Source organism: Lagopus leucura, unplaced genomic scaffold, assembly GCF_019238085.1.
Source record: "Lagopus leucura isolate 7727_CA_CO unplaced genomic scaffold, USGS_WTPT01 Super-Scaffold_73, whole genome shotgun sequence".
Classification (NCBI taxonomy): Eukaryota; Metazoa; Chordata; class Aves; order Galliformes; family Phasianidae; genus Lagopus; species Lagopus leucura.
In genome coordinates this window covers 80,760,347-80,782,253 of record NW_024962252.1, presented here as the reverse complement: position 1 = coordinate 80,782,253, position 21,907 = coordinate 80,760,347, and the positions used below count along the sequence as shown (strand labels likewise).

The 21,907-nt window shown below is 43.0% G+C and overlaps 1 protein-coding gene across 1 annotated transcript; it reads right to left on the bottom strand.

The window, feature by feature from the left end:
• Positions 1 to 7,199: 7,199 nt before the first annotated feature.
• Positions 7,200 to 21,796, bottom strand: UTP25 (UTP25 small subunit processor component). Its single transcript, XM_042880773.1, has 12 exons — positions 21,691 to 21,796; positions 20,768 to 20,807; positions 19,416 to 19,665; positions 18,417 to 18,632; positions 16,283 to 16,371; positions 14,684 to 15,091; positions 14,034 to 14,253; positions 11,671 to 11,873; positions 9,915 to 10,097; positions 9,405 to 9,517; positions 8,747 to 8,992; positions 7,200 to 7,965 (listed from the first exon to the last, which is right to left on the bottom strand). The coding sequence occupies exons 1-12, from the start codon at positions 21,789 to 21,791 to the stop codon at positions 7,719 to 7,721; spliced, it is 2,316 nt and encodes a 771-aa protein (XP_042736707.1). The 5' UTR covers positions 21,792 to 21,796; the 3' UTR covers positions 7,200 to 7,718.
• Positions 21,797 to 21,907: the final 111 nt, after the last annotated feature.

Sequence of the window (21,907 nt, the reverse complement as noted above, 5' to 3'; positions counted from 1 at the left end):
TGACAGCTGCCCTCCAGATATATTACCCATGTAGTCTACCATCAAATCTTTTCTTCATGACTTTAAGTACTTTCCTTGCTTTTCTAATAGGAATATTGTGCCACAGCGTCACAGATCTGCAAATCAAGTTAGAGAACATCAACGTTCTCTGGCTACTCATTCCTAAAAATGAATGAGCTTTGTTTGATATAGTTTTTGAAGTTTTGATCTGACGTGAACTGTGTTATAAAACTCTAACTTGGCTTCACCCCCAAATCCATGCTCTTCTTAAAGAGAAGCTTTGCCTCCCACTTTTCCCAGCCTGCTGGTACCTTGCCTGTCCACAACCAGCTTTCAGAAATTCCAACCGGAACGCCTGAGATTGCTTTTGACAATTCTCTGTGCACGCAGAGCTGCAGACAGTCAGGCCTGTCTCATCTTAAAACAGTTGTCTCAAGCCTTCCCCAGGTTGTTCTCTCCCTATCTTAGGCTCACCTTTTCCTTTGCTGATCATGTTAACTGCACAAGTCATCTGTTCCCTGTAATTCTTTTTCAGTGAGGACAAATGCATAAGAAGCACCAGATGCCCAGTTCCTCAATATCATCTGTAACAGGCTCTTCCTCATCATTGAGAAGCAGGCCAGACCTTTTCCTGGTCTTCCTGTTACTAATGAGATAATGGCTTTTTGCTGTAGCAGAAATCTAGTAATTGCCATGAATGAAAAATGGCAAATAGTTCTTAAAAGACTTCTAAGAGCTGATTTCAAGGGAAGTTACTTCTTGTGGCCTTCGGCTCAATTAAAGAAGTATTGCAAGATGATCAAAGCAAGGAAAGTGCAAAACAATTGTGTCACTCTGATGGGTCCTCCCCCAAAACTAGGTAGGAAATGAAAAAAGATGGTCAATGCAGCCACATTTCCATTTCCTTCCTCCCACAGACTGACCATAGACCAAAAAAAAAATCTCTGAAGCACACAGCCTGTGCCAAAAGAAAATTCAAAAGAATTTGTTATAAAGGTGGGAGAACAAAACTTTCCTGACCTTTCCCTGATGCCAATGAGATGCTTCTTCCCAGCAGAAGTGAACTGCTACCTGCCATGCCTGCTGTCAGCTGGAGGAACAGATGGCTCCGTGCTTTAGTTCTAACTGCTCGCCCAGCCACACAGCACAAATTGCATTAACTGCCTCACAGTGCGAGCACAGAGCCGCATGCTCCTCACATCCTAGCTGTGAATCACTGAGACTTACCATTATTCTTATGCGACAGGTCAGTCAGGAACCTACCTGTGTGGAGACAGGAGAGGGGAAGCAGGAGCACAGCGCAGGGGAATGCCTGAATACTCTACAGGTAACTGCAGGTGCTAAAGAGCTGAGATATCCCTGGTTTGGTTTTTAAATGGTCTCCTATGTACAGTGCCTGTATGGGAACTGCTGAGTCACGGCCTGAACCTCTGATTGATCACCTGAGGCGAGCCATGAGTCAGCCAGAGGAGCACAGGTGAAGGCAATTCTCCTGTGCTGCAGGAAGGGGTGGAGCCAGGCTCCAGCCCTCCTAGACCTATTTAAGAGCTGGCTGCCAGTGGGGAAGGATCTCTTCTAGAGATTGCCTCTGCTGGTGTTTTATGGGTGAGTCCAGCATAAGAGTAAGCCTTCCATTTATTCTCTTTTGTTATCCTAGTCTACTTTTCTTAACTCTCTTGTTTATTTTGTGATTATAAAATCTTAATATCCATTGATTATACAGTGCTAATTTCTGGAATAGTATCTCCTAGCACCAAAAAAAAAAAATAAAATGCATGCAATAACATAAAATCATAGAATGGCCTCTGTTGAAAAGGACATCAAAGATCATCTAGTTTCAATCCCATCTGTGAGAAGGGTCACCAACCACCAGACCAGGCTGCCCAGAGCCACATTTAGCCTGACCTTGAATGCCTCCAGGGATGGGGCATCCACAACACACCTGAATTTAACAAGGCTTTGTATCTTGAAACTGGGAAGAAAATGAAATCCCACTCTGATAAGAGCCAAAGGCACTGAAACATGTTACCCCACATACCTCTGTTTCAATGCTTCTTGTGTGAGTTGGGCTCCTCATATATGTTTACCTCAGTATCACCCACAATGTGAGCATCTGAGAAGTTTGTGCAGAAGATGAGTCCTGGCAGAGTTCCGGTTTAAGAGACTGCTCTAAGCCTTGCAAAACAAAATGATTTATGAGATTTATTTTGCTGAAAAGTCCAAAAGCTTTGCTTGGAAATGGAAGGTATCAGCATTCTGCCTACTGAGGACATTCAGCCTTAGTTACATTCCTTTTGGTTAAAGAAGGTTTGGCAAATTCCCATGCAAGAGAAGACACTTAAGATTACACATTTTCACTTGGTTTGATCACTTCTCTGCTGCATACTGAATTTGTTTTCATTAGTTCAACAATTTCAGTAGAACACAATACAGTGAAAGTACAACCCTCAGCCTCCCACAGGCTGCTGGGACTCCTGCTGCAATGCTCACATACAAGTCTTGCTGCTCCCCCCTTCCCTCACTTCGGAGGAAGCAGGAACGCTGTGTTTTTGCCACCTGGGGCAGAATTTCTATATGGTAATGCATTGTAAAATTCTGTTTGAGCTCCTGCTGCATAAAAACATGTACAACAACTAAGGGAAAACTAAAAGAAAAACACTATCTTATACAAATCTAGACCCACCTGCTATGCTGTAAGCACTGCTTGCTCCACCCCAAATGCACGAATTGACTGCCAGTTTCATTATTGTATATAGGTAACAGCTGATGGCAGTTCATTTGTTCTACTCAAACTTGGTGGAGGCTCTGACTGCATCTTCTTTATCTCCTGTGCTGACTTCTGACCCTATATGACCAGAGAAGAGAGAACCTCTGCTGTTTTCCTGTTAAGCACACACCAGTGAAAGAATACTTGATTAAGGGGGGGGGGGGGGAAATGTATTTCAGAGCTCTTATCATATGAAAGTTGCATCAAATCATTAATTGCTTTCCCTTATGCAAAGTTTGGGAAAAAATTAAAAAGCTCAATTCAAGGGTGGAGGAACAGTGACACAACTGCCTAGAGAAGCTGTGGACCTTCCCTGGAGGTGCTCAAGGCCAGGTTGGATGGGGCCCTGGGCAGCCTGAGCTGGGGGAGCAGCCCTGCCTATGGTTGGGATTGGGTGGACTTTTAAGGTCCTTTCCAACCCAAGCCATTCTATGGAAAGTCAAAATTCTAGGAAACGACAGCAAAATACCTCGGTTCAAAAATTTTCCAACAGGGAAATGTTAATCCTGGTGCTCTGCACTTCATTGCCTTAGGTCAGGCTGCCCTGTTCATGCTTCCCCTCCACCAATGACTGTTTCTGCACTGGCAAAAGCTCCCACTGCTGTAGGTACCTTTGGTGGGACTCCTTCCAGTAATTGCAACAGAGATTTGGCCTAATGTATTTCCCCACTCCAAAGCAGCTCGTGCAGTGCAGTCAGGCACCCAGATTGGTAGTGCTACCATTTGGGCTTCTTTGGAAGCAGGATCTGACTGTGCCCCTGACAGCTGTCTTGGGGCTTGCCCAGGAGGTCAAGGCAAGGAGTTTCATGCGGGCATCCCATGAGCTGATTTCAGCAAATGAGCCCATGCTACCACCTGTGGTAAGCAGTTTAATACACTTTGCAAGTGTTCTGAGAGCCTCTACACTGAAACAAAATCCTTCCTTTGGACTCAAGCGAAAGCCTTTGATGCTACCATTAAGCATTTCCACCTGTAACAGGCATTAACTCAAATATTGGTTTACTACTCCAGCCCTTCTCCCTGTTTTAGCTGCTCCTTTTTAAAAAAACTTCTCAAAATGCGGAAGAGAAACCAGAGCTGAGTTACAAAGCAACTCAAGAGACAGGAGGCAGCAGCAGGAGGCTGTGCTCTGTGCCATGGGTGTTCCCGCCCTTGGGGAGGCTGACAGGCAGTGAGGCACACCTCAAGCTGCAGGCCTTGCTCCTTTCTCACTAACAGCAGCTACATGTCAGCTGTGTTTTTTTAAGTATGCCCCCCCCCCACCACATTCTCCCTTTGTCAGAGCGAGAGGGGCTTTATAACGCGCTGCTAGAATCTGTGTTAGCAGCATCTTTTAGATTTATGCAGGTATCAGTGGAAAGGGCTTGACCCAGGTACTGTAATTCTCGCGTGCTGTGTGTGGCATTAAGTGCGATTGAGCTGTTTTGCCTCAAAGACCACAGCCAAGCATCTCCTTTCCGCTGCAGTGGCAGAATTACATTAATCTCTCTGAGGTTATCACTGCTGCTCTGCACACTGTTTTCCCTTGATCTCTGTCACATCCTCTACTGAAGATCCCTGCAGCAATTTTACATAATCACATATGTATTTCTTAAGCACCACGCAATGTTACAATCACTCTGATGCCTCCATTGCAGGTACCCACCAGCACCAGGATGCCCGGTGAAACAAACACGGCCACCCACCACAAGCACAACTGAATTTAATGGTTAATTAAAATGTAACTAGCTGGGGGCTAATTAATTACCCTCTACCATCAAGCTCAGCACAGAATGAAATTTAAGTTGAGGAGAACTGAATTACACCTTGTATCCAGTGTAGGCAAAGCATCCCACTGACTGGGATTAAAGCCAGGCTATGGCAGCACAAACCAACCCTGTGCTGTGCCTTTGAGCTAAGCAGCAGCCCAGGGGGCTCTGAGCAGAGCCATATGGTGAAGACAGGGGTCCTGTGCTGCCCAGGCCCCTGGGCAGCAGTGCTACCCTGTGCTCTTCCCACACCTCTCGCCTTGCACAGCTTCCTCTTACACCCGCTGTGTGTGCTTTGTGGGCCAGCAAAGCAAGCTCTTTCATCAACCTGGCAACCAAGTGCAAATCAAACGTCCCCTGGAGAGGAACTCCCGGGGCCGAGGCCACAAGAGCATGACTAACACAGAGCTTAGCAATCCTGGCAGCGTGGGGCAGCACAGCTGTAAAGTAATTGCTAATTCTCCTGTTGTTAACAAGAGCGCTCCAGTTTCTCCCTCCTGTGATTTGTCCCATGTCTCCCAATGGCTGCTATGAAGCTAACAATCTGCCTCCTTACAGCCAGTTTCCCTGCTCTACAGAAAAATTGTCCTTAAGTCACCTTTCCCTCCCTTAGTCACATTAATACAGCCATGCGCTGGCTCCTACCCTAGGATCACATTTTCATTATAATAAAAAAAATATACAGTGCCTTTTTGTCATCCTTGAAGAGAGTAACAAAACACAGCAAACCTATTATCCTGATTAAATTTTACCAATGAAGAAGAGATCCATTATGAAATTAGCTCATCTGCTGAAAGAACATTCCTATAGAGACAGGTATTTAAATGCATTTCTCTTGGCCACATTACTAGGAGTTCTTGAGATGATGAAAAAGAATTCTTGTTAAACATATTAATCCCAATTCATTTTCACCCTTCAGTCTGAATTCCCAAGAGCTGCTAACACTTTGGCACTGCCATGTGAATGGCTGGAGCGCCTTCTGCCTGCTGCCCCGTCCATTAGCTCTCACTGAGACGCCACGACTTCCCCAAACAAACTCAGGGTTTGCTTTTCATGCTCAGAGATCCTCTTGAAATGTTGACAAAAAAGGATTTTTAAGAAACATCATACTTGGTTTCAACACTGTACTTACTTAGAAGTGCAGTGTGGAAACCAAAACAAACAAGAGTTTTAAATTTTCATTTCTCCAGGCAAGGTAATTAGATGACACTGGTGGATTCTTGGGAAATACTTGCAACGCTGGGATCACCTGCACTCAAGGAACAAAATAAAAAGGTAGAACATTCTATAAGACGGCATCTTTTCTTATTTCGGGTACGTCAAAAATTAAAAACAAGCAAACAAATCCCAGATTAGATATTCTATTTCTAACATAACCAGGAGTGCCCACAGGAATGAACCAGGCTCAGAGCCTGGCTTGCTATCACCAATTCTGTTTTGTACCAGAAGATACCTCTCTGCCTCAGTCACAGCCAGCAGCTGCTCCAGCAATTATAGCTTTAGTATCAGTGAATACGCATCAAGGAAAGGGCAAATGCTGATTACAGGGCTTGCCCCTTCATTGCAACTCACTGTATTTGGAGCCACTCTGGGACAGATTGCTTTGCAGAGCCCTGCCATGAACTGCACCAGGGAATTGTTCAGAATAATATAAAAAGAGGGCAAAGGAGGAGTTTTAAAGATGACAAAATGCTACACCTGGTTCACCACAATTCTACAATCAAGCAGTGCAATAGCTGAGCTGTGGGAACCTCACAGCACAAGGGTAGGAAGAAGCACTTGGGAATGGCAACTCCTTTAAACCAGTGCAGAGACAGAGGCCCCTGCACCAACAAACGCTCAGTCTGCAGGCGTTGCCTCCTGGCAGAATTTCCAGCCTTGGCTTAAAGGTTCCCTACTATAGCACGTGAACTTGTGCCAGGGCAGAACAACCTCCTGCATGAGCATTCCAAGGACAATCTCACATAAAATGTGTGACTGCATTGAAGAGCACCTTCAGAAGGCAGTAAGGAGGTATTTCTTTGGTAGTTTGGAAATCAGTGAATTAGGATTGGTAATCAACAAAATATGTAGTTTGCCCACACATTTCAAATTTCAAAGCATACTGCTCTTGGGAACAAAGCAGATAAGCAACAAAAATCATGAGGGTCTCTAACTACAATTTGGCCATACTTCCAACACACTGTCATGCTGTTAGCTTCAGTGGGGGCAGAAAACTCCTCACTAAGGCTTTGGAATGCAACTCTTGCTGTTTCTTTAAACAGCTGCTGTGCTGCACCAACTTATCTCCCTAAGTAGCTATACCACTTTAGCTTCCTTGGAGGTCAGTTACTCATCAGGCTAAGCACATCCGGAGTAGGAAGAAAATGCCTTAATCCTGTTTTGTGTGCTCGCTTTTATACACACATCCACAATTCTCCCACATGCAACAGGAATCCTCATTTGCTGCTCTGGCTGCCCGTGCTGCACAGCTGCAGATGTCCTTGAGGAGGATTTGACTTTGGCTCTTACTTCTTGTGTGTTACAGTGGAGGTACTTCTCAGAAATCCTAAATTAAAAGGTAAAACAAGAAACCATGTGGATTTATTTGCACATCTGCTGAATGATTTTCAGGACTTCAATTAACGATGTTAAGTTTCTCTGAGAAATACAGGAAGCAAAAATGTGATAAAAATTGGCTAAAATTAAGTGCCTGTGCATTTACCTGAGGGAATTTATTTTACGTTAGCATGATTATTAACAACAACAACAACAAAAGAGGCAGCACCATAACACTTTCCTGGTATGCACAAACAACTACTGGTCTATAAAATAGCATCGACCTTCATACCCAGGGACAATTTTTTATTTAGATTAAAGGAAAAAGTTTCCTTTAATAACAGAAGAAGAGTCTGCTCTATCAGAAAATGAAATGAAGCAATTCAATCGAGGGGTGTTTATCGAACCACCAATCTTTACTGACCGGTGATTTTTTCAATATATAACAACTCTTGATTTTCTTTATATACAGAAGAAACCTTGCAATCCATGCTTTCTTGAATGACAGCCTCTGTTTCTTGTTGGACAGAAACTTGGATACAAAATTAATACTGTATGAACAGAATACTTAGCAAAAGTGACCAAAAAGTTTAAAACGCTTTTTAGAAGTAACATCAAAAGATACATTAGGAGTAAAATCCAGGTCCATCCAACCGTCTTGCCACTTATTCATTTTCTCCTGTAACAAAGAGGTGCACACTTTTCTTGGACTGTAGCATTTGAGCAGTGCGATCTATGCCAACCACTGCAGCCAATTTCTGAGCATCGTACTTGGAATAGAGCACAGTGCACGTCCAAGTAGCATCCACTCCACTGTCAGTGGCCTTCATCATGTTACACAACTCGCTGTAGAAGTGGGAGTAGGTTGGTAACTCGTAGAAAATGAGGTTCCTAATGCCTTTTATTGTGTACCTGTAGCAGGAGGGGAGAAGAGTAACTTTGTTTCCAATTTTTATGAAGTGTGCATGTTAAAACATCAATCCTATCTCAGTTTATCCATTTCAATGCTGTGGCTCAACTCTGCAAACCCTGCATCTTGGAGTAAACTTGCCACAGATGTGGGATTAAGGGAGGTCAAATGCTGCCAGGCATCATGACTTCCTCTGAAGTACCAGCCACTACCAATTTCTGCAGTATTCAGCCTCTTTGGCTAAGATCTTAAGTGAAGCCTGATCATTTTGGCTTCATATTCAAGTTTCACATCCATGAAACCTTTTCCATTTGCCTCAACATCTTCAGCTAATATAAGAAAAAAATGTTCAATCAGGAACTTCCAAATGGCTCCTGTCAGGATGCGGCAAATTTTCCAGGTGCCTCAGCATGCTATACTGCCTTATCAAACTAATTATACACCCTTTCCCAGAATTTTATGTAGTTACAGTGGCACAGATGAATGCCAGTAAAGGGCACAATTAATCCAGTTTCGCAGGATATATAATTCCATCCTGACATGAGTGGACTCGGCAGCACTTCCCTCCTGAATACAGCCCCATGCACACCAAAGCATTCAGAGCTTTGCAAGGGAACTATGGCAACATGCAAAAGTTTTAAATTAAATTTTTTTAAGAAAAAAAATGAAGTCCTCAGCGAGATCCAACAGGTTCAAAAAGCAGTGAAGCCCACTTGTGATTAAGGCCACTATACTTTCAGAACAGTATATATGCAACTCAGAGGAAAACAGGCCACAATTTACCTTTTGTAGAAGTGGAAGCGCTCGGTGAGCAGTAAGAACTGCTTCTCTCCCTTGAGGAAGGACCGCCTCGCTCTGCAGATGCCAGCCTTTTTAGCGTATTCACAAATGTGGGTAAAATTCAGCTCCTCTTTCTTGAAGTAATTTCGAAGTCGCACATAGTCAAAATAAGATGGAACATAAATGAGCGTGTGTGACATGATGGCGTCGCGGTACTCGGGCAAAACCTTGTCGACGAAAAACTGAAACCTAAGTTAAGAAAACATGTATGCTTTAATCAGAATAACACCTGCCTTTCATGACCTCGCACAGGAATATCATCAGACACAACAGACTGCTGAAGGTTTTAACTATGCATTTCCTTCTTTAACTTCTTAGGATTCTACACCGGTAGAAGATAAAGGGTCAAGGCTTCACCAGTTCCACACAGATATCACAGAAATTGGTATTGTTCTCCTATGTTTCATTATCCAGTGCCTCCGGCAAGGAGAAATTTAGCATTTCTCTGACTCTGTGCAGGGCCTAGCCCACACCAGAAGACTAATGAAGACTTCTACTGCGAAATCCCACTGGCCCTATGTTCTGTAGGAAGCAGTAAACTCCACTGAATCTGAAATTGCAGTCACGAGGGCATAGCAAAATAGTCTGGAACACAGAGTACCTCGTATCTATTACAGAAGTTAAATTTTCAGCTTCTATCCTTCGGAAAACATGAGGGAGCTGGACCACAACACGGCTAATGGAGCCGCTCAGCGGCACGTTGCGGACAGCCACCTGCAGGAACAAAGCAGGATGGTTTAAGGAAGTAGCATCTCAAAGGCAGCCGCTCTCCAGGCAGCCTTTTGCCAACAGCACACACCTGCAAGCTGTGCTAAAGGCTTACATATAATTTACATGCATCAAATTAAGAGAAAACAAAACTTGACTGCCGCCTTGAAACAAAAGAATCAATTAAGTACTGCAAGAAGAGCAGCTCTCTAAGCCTTTGGCACAGCATTAGAGGTCATCATGCAGCACTGTGGAGATCCAGACAGAAACATTTAGGGTAATAGAAATTACTACCACACAGATACTTTTACAACTGAATTATGGAATTTTTCCAGGCTGGCTTCTCTGTTCCTCTCCCCCTTCATTATGCCTAAAGAAGGCCTTAGCTCTGACATGAACTCACCTGCCCCATGTAATTGAAGCAGTGTTTGTTGAAGATAGAGTTAATTTGGGGATCTTGAAGAGCACTGAACAGCAGCGTCTGGCGGTAGTACTTGGACCAGTTATGGAGGTTTGGCATTCGCACTCGGGAAAAGTCTACCCCATGGGAATCCAAAGGCAGCAGGTTAATGTGCTTCATCAGGTGCTGCACAGACACAGAAACATACTGTTGCAGATTGAAGTAATTGCACCCTGACTGCAGAGAGCATTAACTACAGCAAGAAAGTGGACAAGGAAGAGCAAGATAGCACAGAATATAAAAGCAGTGATCGCCCAAGACACAGCTGCCTGGGATTTATTGACCCCATCAAGAGTAATTCACCTAATTTCATTCCACAGGACTCAAAACTGCCATCTCCTCAGTCATCAATAACAACAGCCTTTGCTTCTAGTCCTCTCCCATGGGGGAAGCCTAATGGATTTGTTTGTATATACTGACGTCAGCAGGTCCAAGGTTTCTGAGCTAGAAGCAGCTGAACTGCTGTTCCCACTGCATGCAGGGGCAGCCTGGGTGCAAGTCAAGAAATCCACCTGATTTTGGCCTCACTGAACAATGCCTAGGACTGGTACTGCTGTTGCTGCACCACAGACAGATGCACTCAAACAAAACAAAACAAAACAAAACAAAGAAAATGGGCTGTGGGACACTCCAGGAGCATCATGTAGGCTCATAAGCCAGCCTTCCTCAGGACTTCCCAGGAAAGAGGACACCTCCAGGCTCATTCAACACGTACAGTAATGCCAGGCTGCCAAAATGATAGGCTCAGATTCCTCAAAGGTGTTTCTGTATGAAATACACAAACAAAAACAACTCAAAACCCCAAGTTTTCAAGCTTGAAAACTTCTATGAACCTACAGCCATAAAACATGGCTATTGCCATGTACTGTCGGCAATCCTAAACTCATTATACATGCAGGATAAATCTGTTTCACTTAGGGCATGACTAATGCTTGGCATCTCTACTGTCAGCGGCAACAAGCACCAGTGCCCACTGCTTTCTGGAGGAACCTCAGTGAGGTTGGATAAATTCCTCACACAGCTGTGATCTGAGACACTGTGCAGTCAGACAACTGGCAGATTTTCTCCCAGAGGTGATTAAAGGAACCATCACCATGTCATTCCTCATTCTGCAAAATAATTAGAGCTGTCTAAAAAAAGAAAAAAAAAAAAAGCCACCCCCCCCCCCCCCCCAAAAAAAGAAAAAAAAGCCAGCCAACCAAAAATGTACCAAAAAACCCAACCCCACAACCAAACTATGATGAAATACAAGAATAAAGTACAAAATCATAGAATCATAGAATGGCTTGGGTTGAAAAGCACCTCAACAATCACGTAGTTTCAGCCCCCCCGCTATGTGCAGGGTCGCCAACCACCAGACCAGGCTGCCCAGAGCCGCATCCAGCCCAGCCTTGAATGCCTTCAGGGATGGGGCATCCACAACCTCCCTGGACAACCTGTTCCAGTGCCTCACCACCCTCTGTGTGAAAAACTTCCATCTTATATCCAAATTCTAAAATTTACAGAGAACAGGTACTGAATACTACCAAAAGCTGCAAAAGCTTTTACTTGTAGTAAAAGGAAATAAATATTGGTGGATGAAAGAAAAGCAACAAATAGATGTCTAGAATGAAGTCAGTTAAAAATAGCAAAACTATTCATTCTTAAAAATAATTAGATGAACAAGACACAGTGCAACACAAAAATACAGAAACCATACCAGAACATGTTCCCAGTTCTGCATTAGGTAAATGTCTGCCTGATCAATTATGAGCATTTCTATGGATGACAGAAAATCAAAGTCTCTCTTCTTCTCTCCCTCTGTGCCAATGATAGTCCTCATACCCAGGGGAGAGGCAATGATGATGTCTGATGAATAAAATGGTGCATACAATCTCATGCTCTTTTGAAGAATCGCAACCCCTGTCAGAACACAAATAACATTTCTTAGGTTAACATAATAATAATAATAACATAAATATGTTATTATTAATATGTTAAATATTGTTATTATTAATAACATTGTTAACAAATTGTTAATATGTTAAATATGTTATTATTAATATGTTAAATAACAAAATAATAATAATAACAATAACATAAATAACATTTCTTAGGTTAAGGATCAACCATTTTCTACAAGAAGACTCCGTAACAGTAACTCCCTACATTTCTTCTCCCTTAGCACATGCTTGTGATTACAGCAGGACAAAACCAATCTGGCTGAAACTTCTCTTCCCTGACAATGTGCTTATTCACCCTTCCTCCATTTCATAAGCCTTTGGCAGATTTTCATTGTTAGAACTCTTTCAGCAGTTCTTTCTTTTCTCAATTTTTTCACAGCTTGCATGACATTACTGAGCCAAAACACATTTCTCTTGATTTACTGTTAAAATAAAAAAAAAAAAGAGGAGGAAAGAGAGGCTAAAAGATGAAAAAAGCAGAAGTAGAAATGATTAACTACTCCTTTCACCCTCACCTCTAGGCTTTGGTCTATGTCGTTATCTACTATAGTAACAGTTATTTCAATCTGTCATGAAAGATTTAGCATGGATCTCCTGAGCACTGATTGCTTTCATTCACAGGGTCACAGGAGATGCTACTAAAACACCAAGGACGAGGTTGATCATGTTACAAAGGCAGAAAGCATAGCCAGACCTGCACTTCTGCCAGGGGAGGTGCTACCTGGCTTCTCAAGGCACACGCTGCAATCAACCAGCTTATGCATCACCTCTAATGATACAAAGGAAAATCAAAGAAGCAAAGGAGAAGGAGACTGTTACCTATAATTATATGGACCCAAGTTTTCTGATTTTACAATCACTGGACCACATTCAAACCAACCACTACAGGTTGTCCAACACACTTGTCTCTTCAACTTATTGCCCTGTCTGCCTGAAGCCAGCTACTCTAAGCACAGCTGAAGGCACATCAAGAATTTCGGACAGGCTCCCATAGGGACATTTCCTGCTGGCTATTTTAACCCGATAATAAAATTATTTTAATAAAAAGGTTAAATTTCCAGGAAGACAGCACTTATCTCAAAACATGTTGGCATATAAACATTTCAGAAATTCTAAATGTATTTGGTTTAAAAACATGAAAGGGTGGTTTTAGTAAGGCGTAACAAACATGCCCTAAATTAGATCTTCATGCTGAAGTAACAGGATGCAAAGCACATTAGGAAGGAATAATTATGCCACTTCTATGATTTGCTTCTGCAAGTAACGGCACCCAAAGTTTCTTCAAGCATTTCTTCACACCTAGTAAATGGATCAAGGAGACTGCACTATAGGAGACGACTGAAAGGCAAATTATTTTGCTATAAAACATAAGATGTTCTCAGCAAGACAGATATTCACTGGGGAAGCACGAAAGATTGAGTGGGAACAACTTACATCTTCCACTCTATCATTAAACCTCTTGGGATGCCAATATATCTTTCAAGGGACAATAATTTCAAGACCCTCTTATCTGTCAAGTTAAGTCAGAAAAAAACTCATTAAGGCAGCTCCAGGAACCAAGCTAATTCTTTGCACACTGAGTTACTAAAACAGCTTGAAATTACTATGAAATAGTCTTAAATTTGCTGTTTGTCCAACAGTCCTAATTGCTGGCCATTCCTTAGCATTCAAGAAAACCATGGGCAATACAGTAGAAAACTGCTTTGCTCAGTACTGAGCTTGTTCCATTCTTACTGACTTCAAGATACACCGTGAATATGCTAACTTGACCTGATGTTTTATTTTTTTTTAAAATAATATGGGTGATTCTGCTACATAATCAAGATTATCCTCTTTTAAATGAGGTGTGGGCAACCGTGCCACAATAAAGCAATGACTGTATTTTAAGGGACTCTTGAACTTGGAGTGAAAATGTGTACTTTTATATTTTTGCTTCCTTTTTTTTATGGCAAGGAATGGACTATTTTCAAAAACATTCACGATGCCACTGCAGACATAGCATAAATACCTAGGAGCCCTGAGTCTCACCAGCCCTGATGGCTCCCAGACATCAAGGAAGAACCTGTTAGATTACCCCTCACTTCTTTATAAGCCGAAGGCACGTTCTGTAGGTCATTACCAATTCTGAAATGGTCATCAATGTTGCCGGCGAAGACGGCCTCATAATCTTCAGGTCTTTTCAGGTTGGGGGGCTTCTCGTCTGGGTCAGAGCCAAATTCCCCTTTGAAGCGCTTTTTGTTACTTACATCTATTTTTCTTTTCTCGTTCACTTCAAGAAGACTGATGAAAATGTGCACAATTCGCAAAGCACATTCCCGGAAGGGCACTATCATCAGCACCTGCATGGATCAACAGTTACAACAGAACAACCCAGAAAACACAAATATCCACAGTTAAGAATGTGAAGTAATCGTTTTGTCTTTGAAGTGCCCACATTTGGGCCTCCCAGCAATCAAAACAAGCATCAGCTTTGAAACTGTACAGCAGACAGTTGGCACAAGCGACAGGCTAATCCAAGTTGAATCTACCTGATTATCAACCAGTGGGTGCTGTGGGTTAATGACATGAGCCCCAGCGCAATGATACTTTGGACCCTGTGGCCTTGTAGCAAATGTCTTCCAGGCACAATCAAGAGATGTGGACAGGCACGTGGAACGAATCATGTAATAGAAGCAACAGAAACACCTCCCACTAAACTACCGGGACATTTACACAGCCTGACCAGACCCCCAGAACGTGCAGGGAATCGCATTACTGAAGTGCTCTCACCTTAGGTCTGGTGAGCCCCTGATCCCTGTAGTCGTCACTGTCAGTCCCTGGCTTTTGGTCTCTTTTTTTGGCATTGTTGCTGAGCACCTGGGCATTTGCCTTTAGAATGTGGTTCAAGGCATGTAAGCAGTAAGCATGCCGGATTTCTTCTCCATTTGTTAAAGCATTTCTCTCCGGATAGAACAAGTCCCTGTAGGTATTCATAATACAGAAGAGCTCTCTTTGTAACGGGGTAAAAGAGGAATCACTTGGTTTGCTTGCCGACAGGAAATGTTTATTCACTTTTGGCCAAGTGGATTCTAAAGGCTTGTGAAGATAAAGCTGTTTCACATTGAATTCTTTGTCTGGTTTTAAAGCTGTATGCTTCTCCAAAGTGGATGAAAAAGTGAGCTGACCCAGCCTTGGCCACTGAAGGGAAAAAAAGCAAACAGAAGAGTCAAATGTACCAGATCTAGTACAGTGTAAAGCACAGCTTGTTTAATCAATGTCATGAAATTTGAGCAGTTATCTTCTCATAATACAAGCTGAAACCTTTTTTTCAATATGCAATTTCTTAGCATCTAACTTCAGCTCATTAGGTCTGGATGTATTTTGCAGTGATATGGCTACAACTGTCACCATTTTGCAGATAAGAAAACTGATGTCATTTCTGCCAGTGCTGGAGTCCAACTACATTTACAGATCAGTCACACCTCTGCACTGATTTCATGGGCAAAACCTTTCAGTGTAATAAAAAAAACTCTTGCCTTTAAGTCTTCTGTCACACAATTCCTATTCTATTTCTGTAATGTGGCTGCATCAAATTAAGCAAAGATATGCCATGCAATGCTTTAGGTAGCACTGGTATTTCTGACCACCATATTAAAAAAACAAAAAAAAAAAAAAAAAAAAAAAAGAGAAAGAGAGAGAGAGAGAGAGAAAAGGGAAAAAAAATATCCCAGCTAGCTCTCTGACTGTATAATCATTGGGTATCTTCCAAGGAATGTCACCCAGCATATGGGTGACCAGAATGTGAGGCAATGCTCCAAAACAAAATCAGATGTGAAAAAGTTAAGAAGCAAAACTTGGTCTAAAAAGAATATTTTGAAAAACAGTACTGTTTCAAGTAATGAGGTGGATTTTTTTCTCCCCACATATTACTGCCAGTATTAACAAAAGTAGTGAATTCCTCTTTAGCTGCTTGCAAGTGTGTACAAAGGTAGAATGACCTTGAAACATGAACACTGCTGAGACTTTCCGTGGCCACCCCAGGAGCTCAGTCGCAGCGCACCTCTCTGGCACCCTGCTGCTACCATCCCGAGATCAGCCCTGCTTCCACCCAGTGCCAAGAGCAGCACCAAACCTTGGATCTCAGGACCACAAAGCAAAAAGCTCTGATTTTCAGATGTGTCACCATATGCTGACATAACAGCAGACTTCAGACCCCAGCTCTCACTCAGCATTAAGCAAAGAAGAAACACTTCAGCAACAATAGTGACAAAACCTTGACAGCTCCAGAGCCAATAGCTAATAAAGATTATGAAACTACTTCACTTGTATACAAAGATATTTTTATCCCAGCATCTTGAAGAACTCTGGGTTGCTACAGAACAACGTTACCTTGCTTTGACTTGAAGTTTTAGAAAGCGTAGATATTTTTTCTACTTCTTTTTCTTCGAGTTCTTTGTCCATGTGCTGCTTAAAGGGATCTGTTTTCAAACAGAAATAACAAAGTCCTGAGAACTATCGTAGCTAATAGCAGAATCAAAAGTTTCAGAACAGATTTGCAAGAGATATGGACAGTTTTTCTGCTGGCCAACACTGCATCTCAAACTAGCTATTTCAAAGCACTGGGAGACAAGAGAAAGGATGTCAAATTCTCTCCACAAAAACAGAACAGATTTGGCAGATTTGCCTAAAGAAGAATTTTAAAAATAAAAAAGGAATGTGGGGAAAGAAAAAGCGCTTACTAAAGTAAAGTAAAGTTTAAATCACAAAACAAATGTTGGGCAGGAAAGCACTGTGCAGTAGAAAAGATTAGCAATTTTCTGCCTCAAGCTCTGACACTGATGAACATCAGTTAGCACTTCCACTCCTAGCAGGTGAAATGGGATGTCAACAGTAAAGATCTAAGTGAACTCACTGCCCTCAATTTGTGGTTCTGCTGAGGGCTTTGCATTGCACGAGCACAGTTAGTGATAAAGCAGAGTAAGATAAGATCAGGGGAAAGGTAGCAAGGATTGCCAGAAGTGAGCAAAATTACAATTCATCTAATCAGCAATTCTTTTTGGAAAGGAAAGAGATGAGGAACTGTAAAATCATATTATATTCAGAGCCTGGTATGCACAATTAACATGCGAAGCTTATTTTGAAAACCAAACCCTGTACACTGCTGCAGCACTGTAACACTCACTAAGGAAGAGCAGTGAGAGGACACTAATGCCTACCAAAGGATACCTAATCCACATAAAATTATCCAACAGAAGTCCAGGCATTTGCTAATCACGACACTTGAAAATACCTTCCCAGTAACGCACAGGAATAGGAGTCATTCACTCTTCAGTAAATTTTACTGATTTCAGCAGTTGTAAAATAAAGTCAAAGAATGACATGAAGCAGGGTCACTGACCCTGGAGGTGCTCAAGGAATGTTTGGACGTTGTGTTGAGGGAGATGGTTTAGTGAGAACTATTGGTGATCGGTGCTTGGTTGGACAGGGTGATCCTGTGGGTCTTTTCCAACCCTGGTGATTCTATGATTTTCAGCAATTCTAGTGGCCCTGAGGATTCACTTTCTGCTGTCTTAGGTGATTCATCTTCCACAATCAGTTATAAAGCCGCTTCTATAACAATCCACTGAAAAGTAGTGCATCACTTACAGGTTGAACAAAACTTTTAGGATACTCGGCATGCAGTTGGAAAGCGTTGGTTCTCATTAAAATGCAATGCCAACAGCCTAAGCAATATCCTCGTGGTAACAAGAATGAGCTGTTTCTTCTATCACATGGCCCTTTGATGCTTCCACACATTCCGTGTATCAACCAGGCTGCCTCCCAGATCTAATGTCAGCTGCTGCTCTAAGATGACAAGCCAGCATCACTAGGGATGCTACATACACATTCCTCTCTCTCAAACTATGCCATCTGATATTAAAACCACAGAGCATGAAATATGAATAGGAGCTCTGCAAGTGCCAACATGCGGCGTATCACTGAAGGATCACACACCCGTGTGCACAGCTATTTGTATTACACACTCCAACACTGGAGCTCAGATTTCACCCATCAGTGCACTGCGGCACCAGCATGCTGGGCTACACCCTTAGAAGCTACCATACAGACCCTCTATTGATGCCTCCCTGATCCTGGTGTAGTCAGACTCCACTGCACATGCTTCAAAACCCAGAGAGCCTCAAGCATTTGTCTAAAAATTATAAAATGCCATTAAAACAAAAGAACAAGATAGCATCCTCTATGTATATTTCTAGTTTCCACTAGTTTGGGCCATAACCAGTTACAGCAGAAACCATGCACAAATCCCTGTCCATATCAGCTACAGGAAACAAACAGTTCAGCTGTATGCATGTGTTAACTTTAAATGTCCCTTATGTAACAGACTCACACGTGAGCAACACAATAAACTGTGTAGCCAAAGAACTTGGCAGCTACATAGCATCTCATTAGAGAGTTTGATAATTTATGTGTTTACAGATGCTCAAAAGGCAGATCACCAATGAACAATAATACTACGTTTTACCTTCTGAAAAGGCTTGTGAAGAATTGCTCTCTCTCTTGTCTGCATCACAGTCTCCACTCTCCTCTTCCATGAAATTGGTTTCCAAGCTAAACTCAGCTTCATGTTTCACATCAGTAAACTCCTCAATTGCTCCATGATTCGGGTCACAGGAAGTTTCCACCCCATCAGCTTGCTCCTGGCCAAGTGCCTGTTCTGTTGGGTCTTTAGCTGTGACTTCTTAAAGAAAGAAACATGTTATATTCTCCTGGAAAAGCTACTATCAGTTGCCACTTCTGGCTGCCTATGTCAAACACTTTTACATTACACTTTTTCCTTCAAAAATCTTATGCAAAAAAAATAAAAACAGGCCTTTTGTTTTACCTTTTTTTGTTTTTTTTTTATTATTATTTTTTAAAAGCTATCGTTGTCTGATATGCCAGAAGTTAAATAATATAGAACATAGTTTCCTTGAGAAAATTTAAGGAAAAATATATTCAGAGAATAGAAGTTTTAGCTTCCAAAGAATCTAAACTGAGAAAACAGAGTCGACTCCTCCCTCCCAGAATTTCCTTGGGAACTTCATGAATGAGGATGCTTCCTCATATGGGAAGAGGTTTCCTTAAAATTTAAACACTCTTTACACTGCTGTGAGGCAAATCTTTCCCTTTGCTCAGCAGCAGCAGCCAAGCCAGATGCTGTGTGAGAGAACAGCTTGCGTCTCCCATCGAGTGGGTGAGAACCCCTGGTATGCTGCTCCATGTGGATTCCTCCTGTGCTGCCACACAAACAACATCTGAGGAAGAAGCAGCAGGCTGGCTGCTGGGAAATGAGCACAGCTACCCTTTGCCCTGCTAAATACTCCAGCAGTTGCTGCTCGCACTCACAAAGCGGCAATGGAGCAACAGTCAGAAGAGCACCCAGCCAACCAGCCTGTCTGCACCAGGATCAGGGCTAAAAACAGACACTATTCAAACTTGCTAACTGAAACAATAATTACCAAAGCACAGCAAAAGAAACTACCTTCTTCTTGCTCTTGTACATCATTCTGCTCTTCTTCACCTCCAACAGCTTCTTTGGGCTCCTGGGACCCTTCGCGGTCCAGTTCTGCTTCGCTCTCCTCAGCTTCTTCTGATTCACTTTCATCTTCCTCCTCCTCACTCTCAGACTCAGGAGATGCCTTCAGGGTGGCCAGAAGCTTGTGATAGACAGAGACTTGTTCCACCTCAGTCTCTGAATCGCTTTCCGCACTTGATTTATCAGAATTGTCAGACTAAATGTGAAAACAATAACAACAGCAGCAGTCTATTAGACAGCAAGCAAACACCCTCAGCTCCAGCTCCCATACAACATTTTTTTCTTCCCAATCTACCCCTATGCAGATGCAATGAGATTTTCCCCAAATCTCCATTTTATGTCAACAGTTTTATCAAACATTTCCACGTAGACTCTGAAAGGACCTTGGCAGACTTATGTCCTGGAGCTTTGTTCTGCACTGATTTGACTCAGAGCATCACAAAGTTCTTTCAGCTCTGGAGAACAAATTTGTTCTCGAGACAAACAGGCCTTTGATTTCCCTACAAAAACCACATGTGGAAGGGCATACATACTGAAAATGCTTTTAGCTTTCAAAAAGAAAAATGGAATAACCTTCAGCTGACCAAAGTCCACCAAAAAATGGTCAGGTCTAGCTCAGCATCTAAAGCTCTAAGCTTCAAACAAGCCAGACTCCAAAAGTTAGGTTTGTCCCAGCCTTACACAAACTAAAAACAACATGCCAGGTTACAGCCAACTTCATAGCAAAACCAGGACTATAAGCACAGCAACATTTATTTCTTTCTTAGCTCCTTTCAGCACAAAAGCTCAGTAAATACAATTAAAAAAAAAAAAAAAAAAGTGCTAAAGGAAACAACTGAGCAGAGTCATTAATTACTTTCTCCACACTACAACTTTTAAGTCTTTAATTGGTTTGATGACAATGGAGGTTAACGAGAACGAAAACTGAAACACTGTAATTTGAAGACAGGAATGAGCATGAACGTTTTTTCATTCAGCAGAGAACAAAACATCTCATTCCCTAACTCAAGCACCACTGTGTATCAATGCAATAATTTAAAGCATGTCTTACTTTTTGCCATGGCTAAGTAACATTAAAAAAAAAAAAAAAGCAAGAATAGCAATACTGTATCCTGTTTCTTCTGCTGTCCCTTGGTATTGCAGTTAGGAGTCTGAAGAACAATTTGGAATCACAAATCATTCATTTTTTCCTCCTAAAAGCAGGTTTTCTAAAAGGAACAACCAAATCTTCCTGAACAGTGTTCCACTTCACTGAACTATACAACAGGTAAAGTGAGGAAGAAATAAAAATATATTACCAGTTCACATATTTGAGTTGCTTCTGGTCTTCCAGAAACCCTGAAAAAAATCACCAAAATATCTTGCTGTCAATGATATTATGCAAAAAATAAACACAGATGAAGAAGAGAAGAAATTGTTGAGCCTTAGAGCAGTTGAAACAAATCTTAAAGCCACAGCATCACACAATTCTCCTTAGGGAAACAGTCAGGGCTCACCCTGACAGGCTACTCTCAGCTCATGCTACAGCCTGTGTGTGGAGCCCGGGTGTATATGATCATGAAGAGAAACATTTTAAAGCATTTCTGGGTTTAATCAGAATACCAAGTGTCAAAAAGAACCTGAGCACAAAGCATAAATACTGGGAAAAGTCTTCTGAAAGTGCTGAGCTTCCTGCAGGACACCAGAACCTAGCAGGACTTGGAAAGAAATTCCTTCCTCTCCTCAGAGGGGACCAGACCAGGCCTGAGCTACGTGAAGGAGGCCTGCAGGGAAACTGTAAGGCTTACACAGGCTGAGCTGGAACTGTCAAAGCAGCAGCCTGGCTCAGCACAACGTTCATTTACATCTGTAAGCTGGACTCAGGGCACCCAGCCGTAACTGTTAGCTGAAGAGAAAGACAGAGCGGCGCGGCAGCTGAGGGCAGGGTCGGGCAGGAGCTGCTGCTCCCTCTGGCAGAGGCCTCACCCCGAGCGCAGGCATCGATCCCGCCCGCAGCTCTCGGGAAGCAGCTCGTACAGCAGCCAGCCAGACGGGAGCCCACCTGTGGCACTGAGCGCTGCCCGGCGGAGAGGGGAAAGCGGACACGTGCTACGCGAAAAGTGCATCAATTCACCAGCGCTGGGGATTCTGCCAACGGGACGCTTTAACCCAACCCTTCTCAAAAGGCGCACGGCCTGGGCTCCGGGCACAGGGCCGCGCGGAGGCGGCCCGCAGGGCTCACCGGTCGCACACGGGGTGCTGCTCCCCGAACTGCTGCAGGTGTTTCCTCTGCCTCTTGCTCAGGCCGCGCGCCAGCTCCCTCCCGCCGCGCCGCTTCCCCATGCCGGCAGCGCCGCGCTTTACGGCACGGCCGTCAGGGGCGGCTGTCGCAATGCCGCGTGGCGGCGCGCTGCGGGCGGCTGCGGCTCACTGCTAAAGGCCGACTGCGGCTACAGCGC

What these genes read in the sequence shown, in the direction of transcription:
- UTP25 (XM_042880773.1), bottom strand. Translation starts at nt 21,791, where the DNA reads ATGGGGAAGCGGCGCGGCGGGAGGGAGCTGGCGCGCGGCCTGAGCAAG. An exon ending in TGATGACCATTTCAGAATTG is followed by an intron (nt 11,874 to 14,033) that starts GTAATGACCTAC and finishes GTGTTCTGACAG; the next exon opens with GGGTTGCGATTCTTCAAAAG. An exon ending in GCTTCAATTACATGGGGCAG is followed by an intron (nt 9,518 to 9,914) that starts GTGAGTTCATGT and finishes TTGTTCCTGCAG; the next exon opens with GTGGCTGTCCGCAACGTGCC.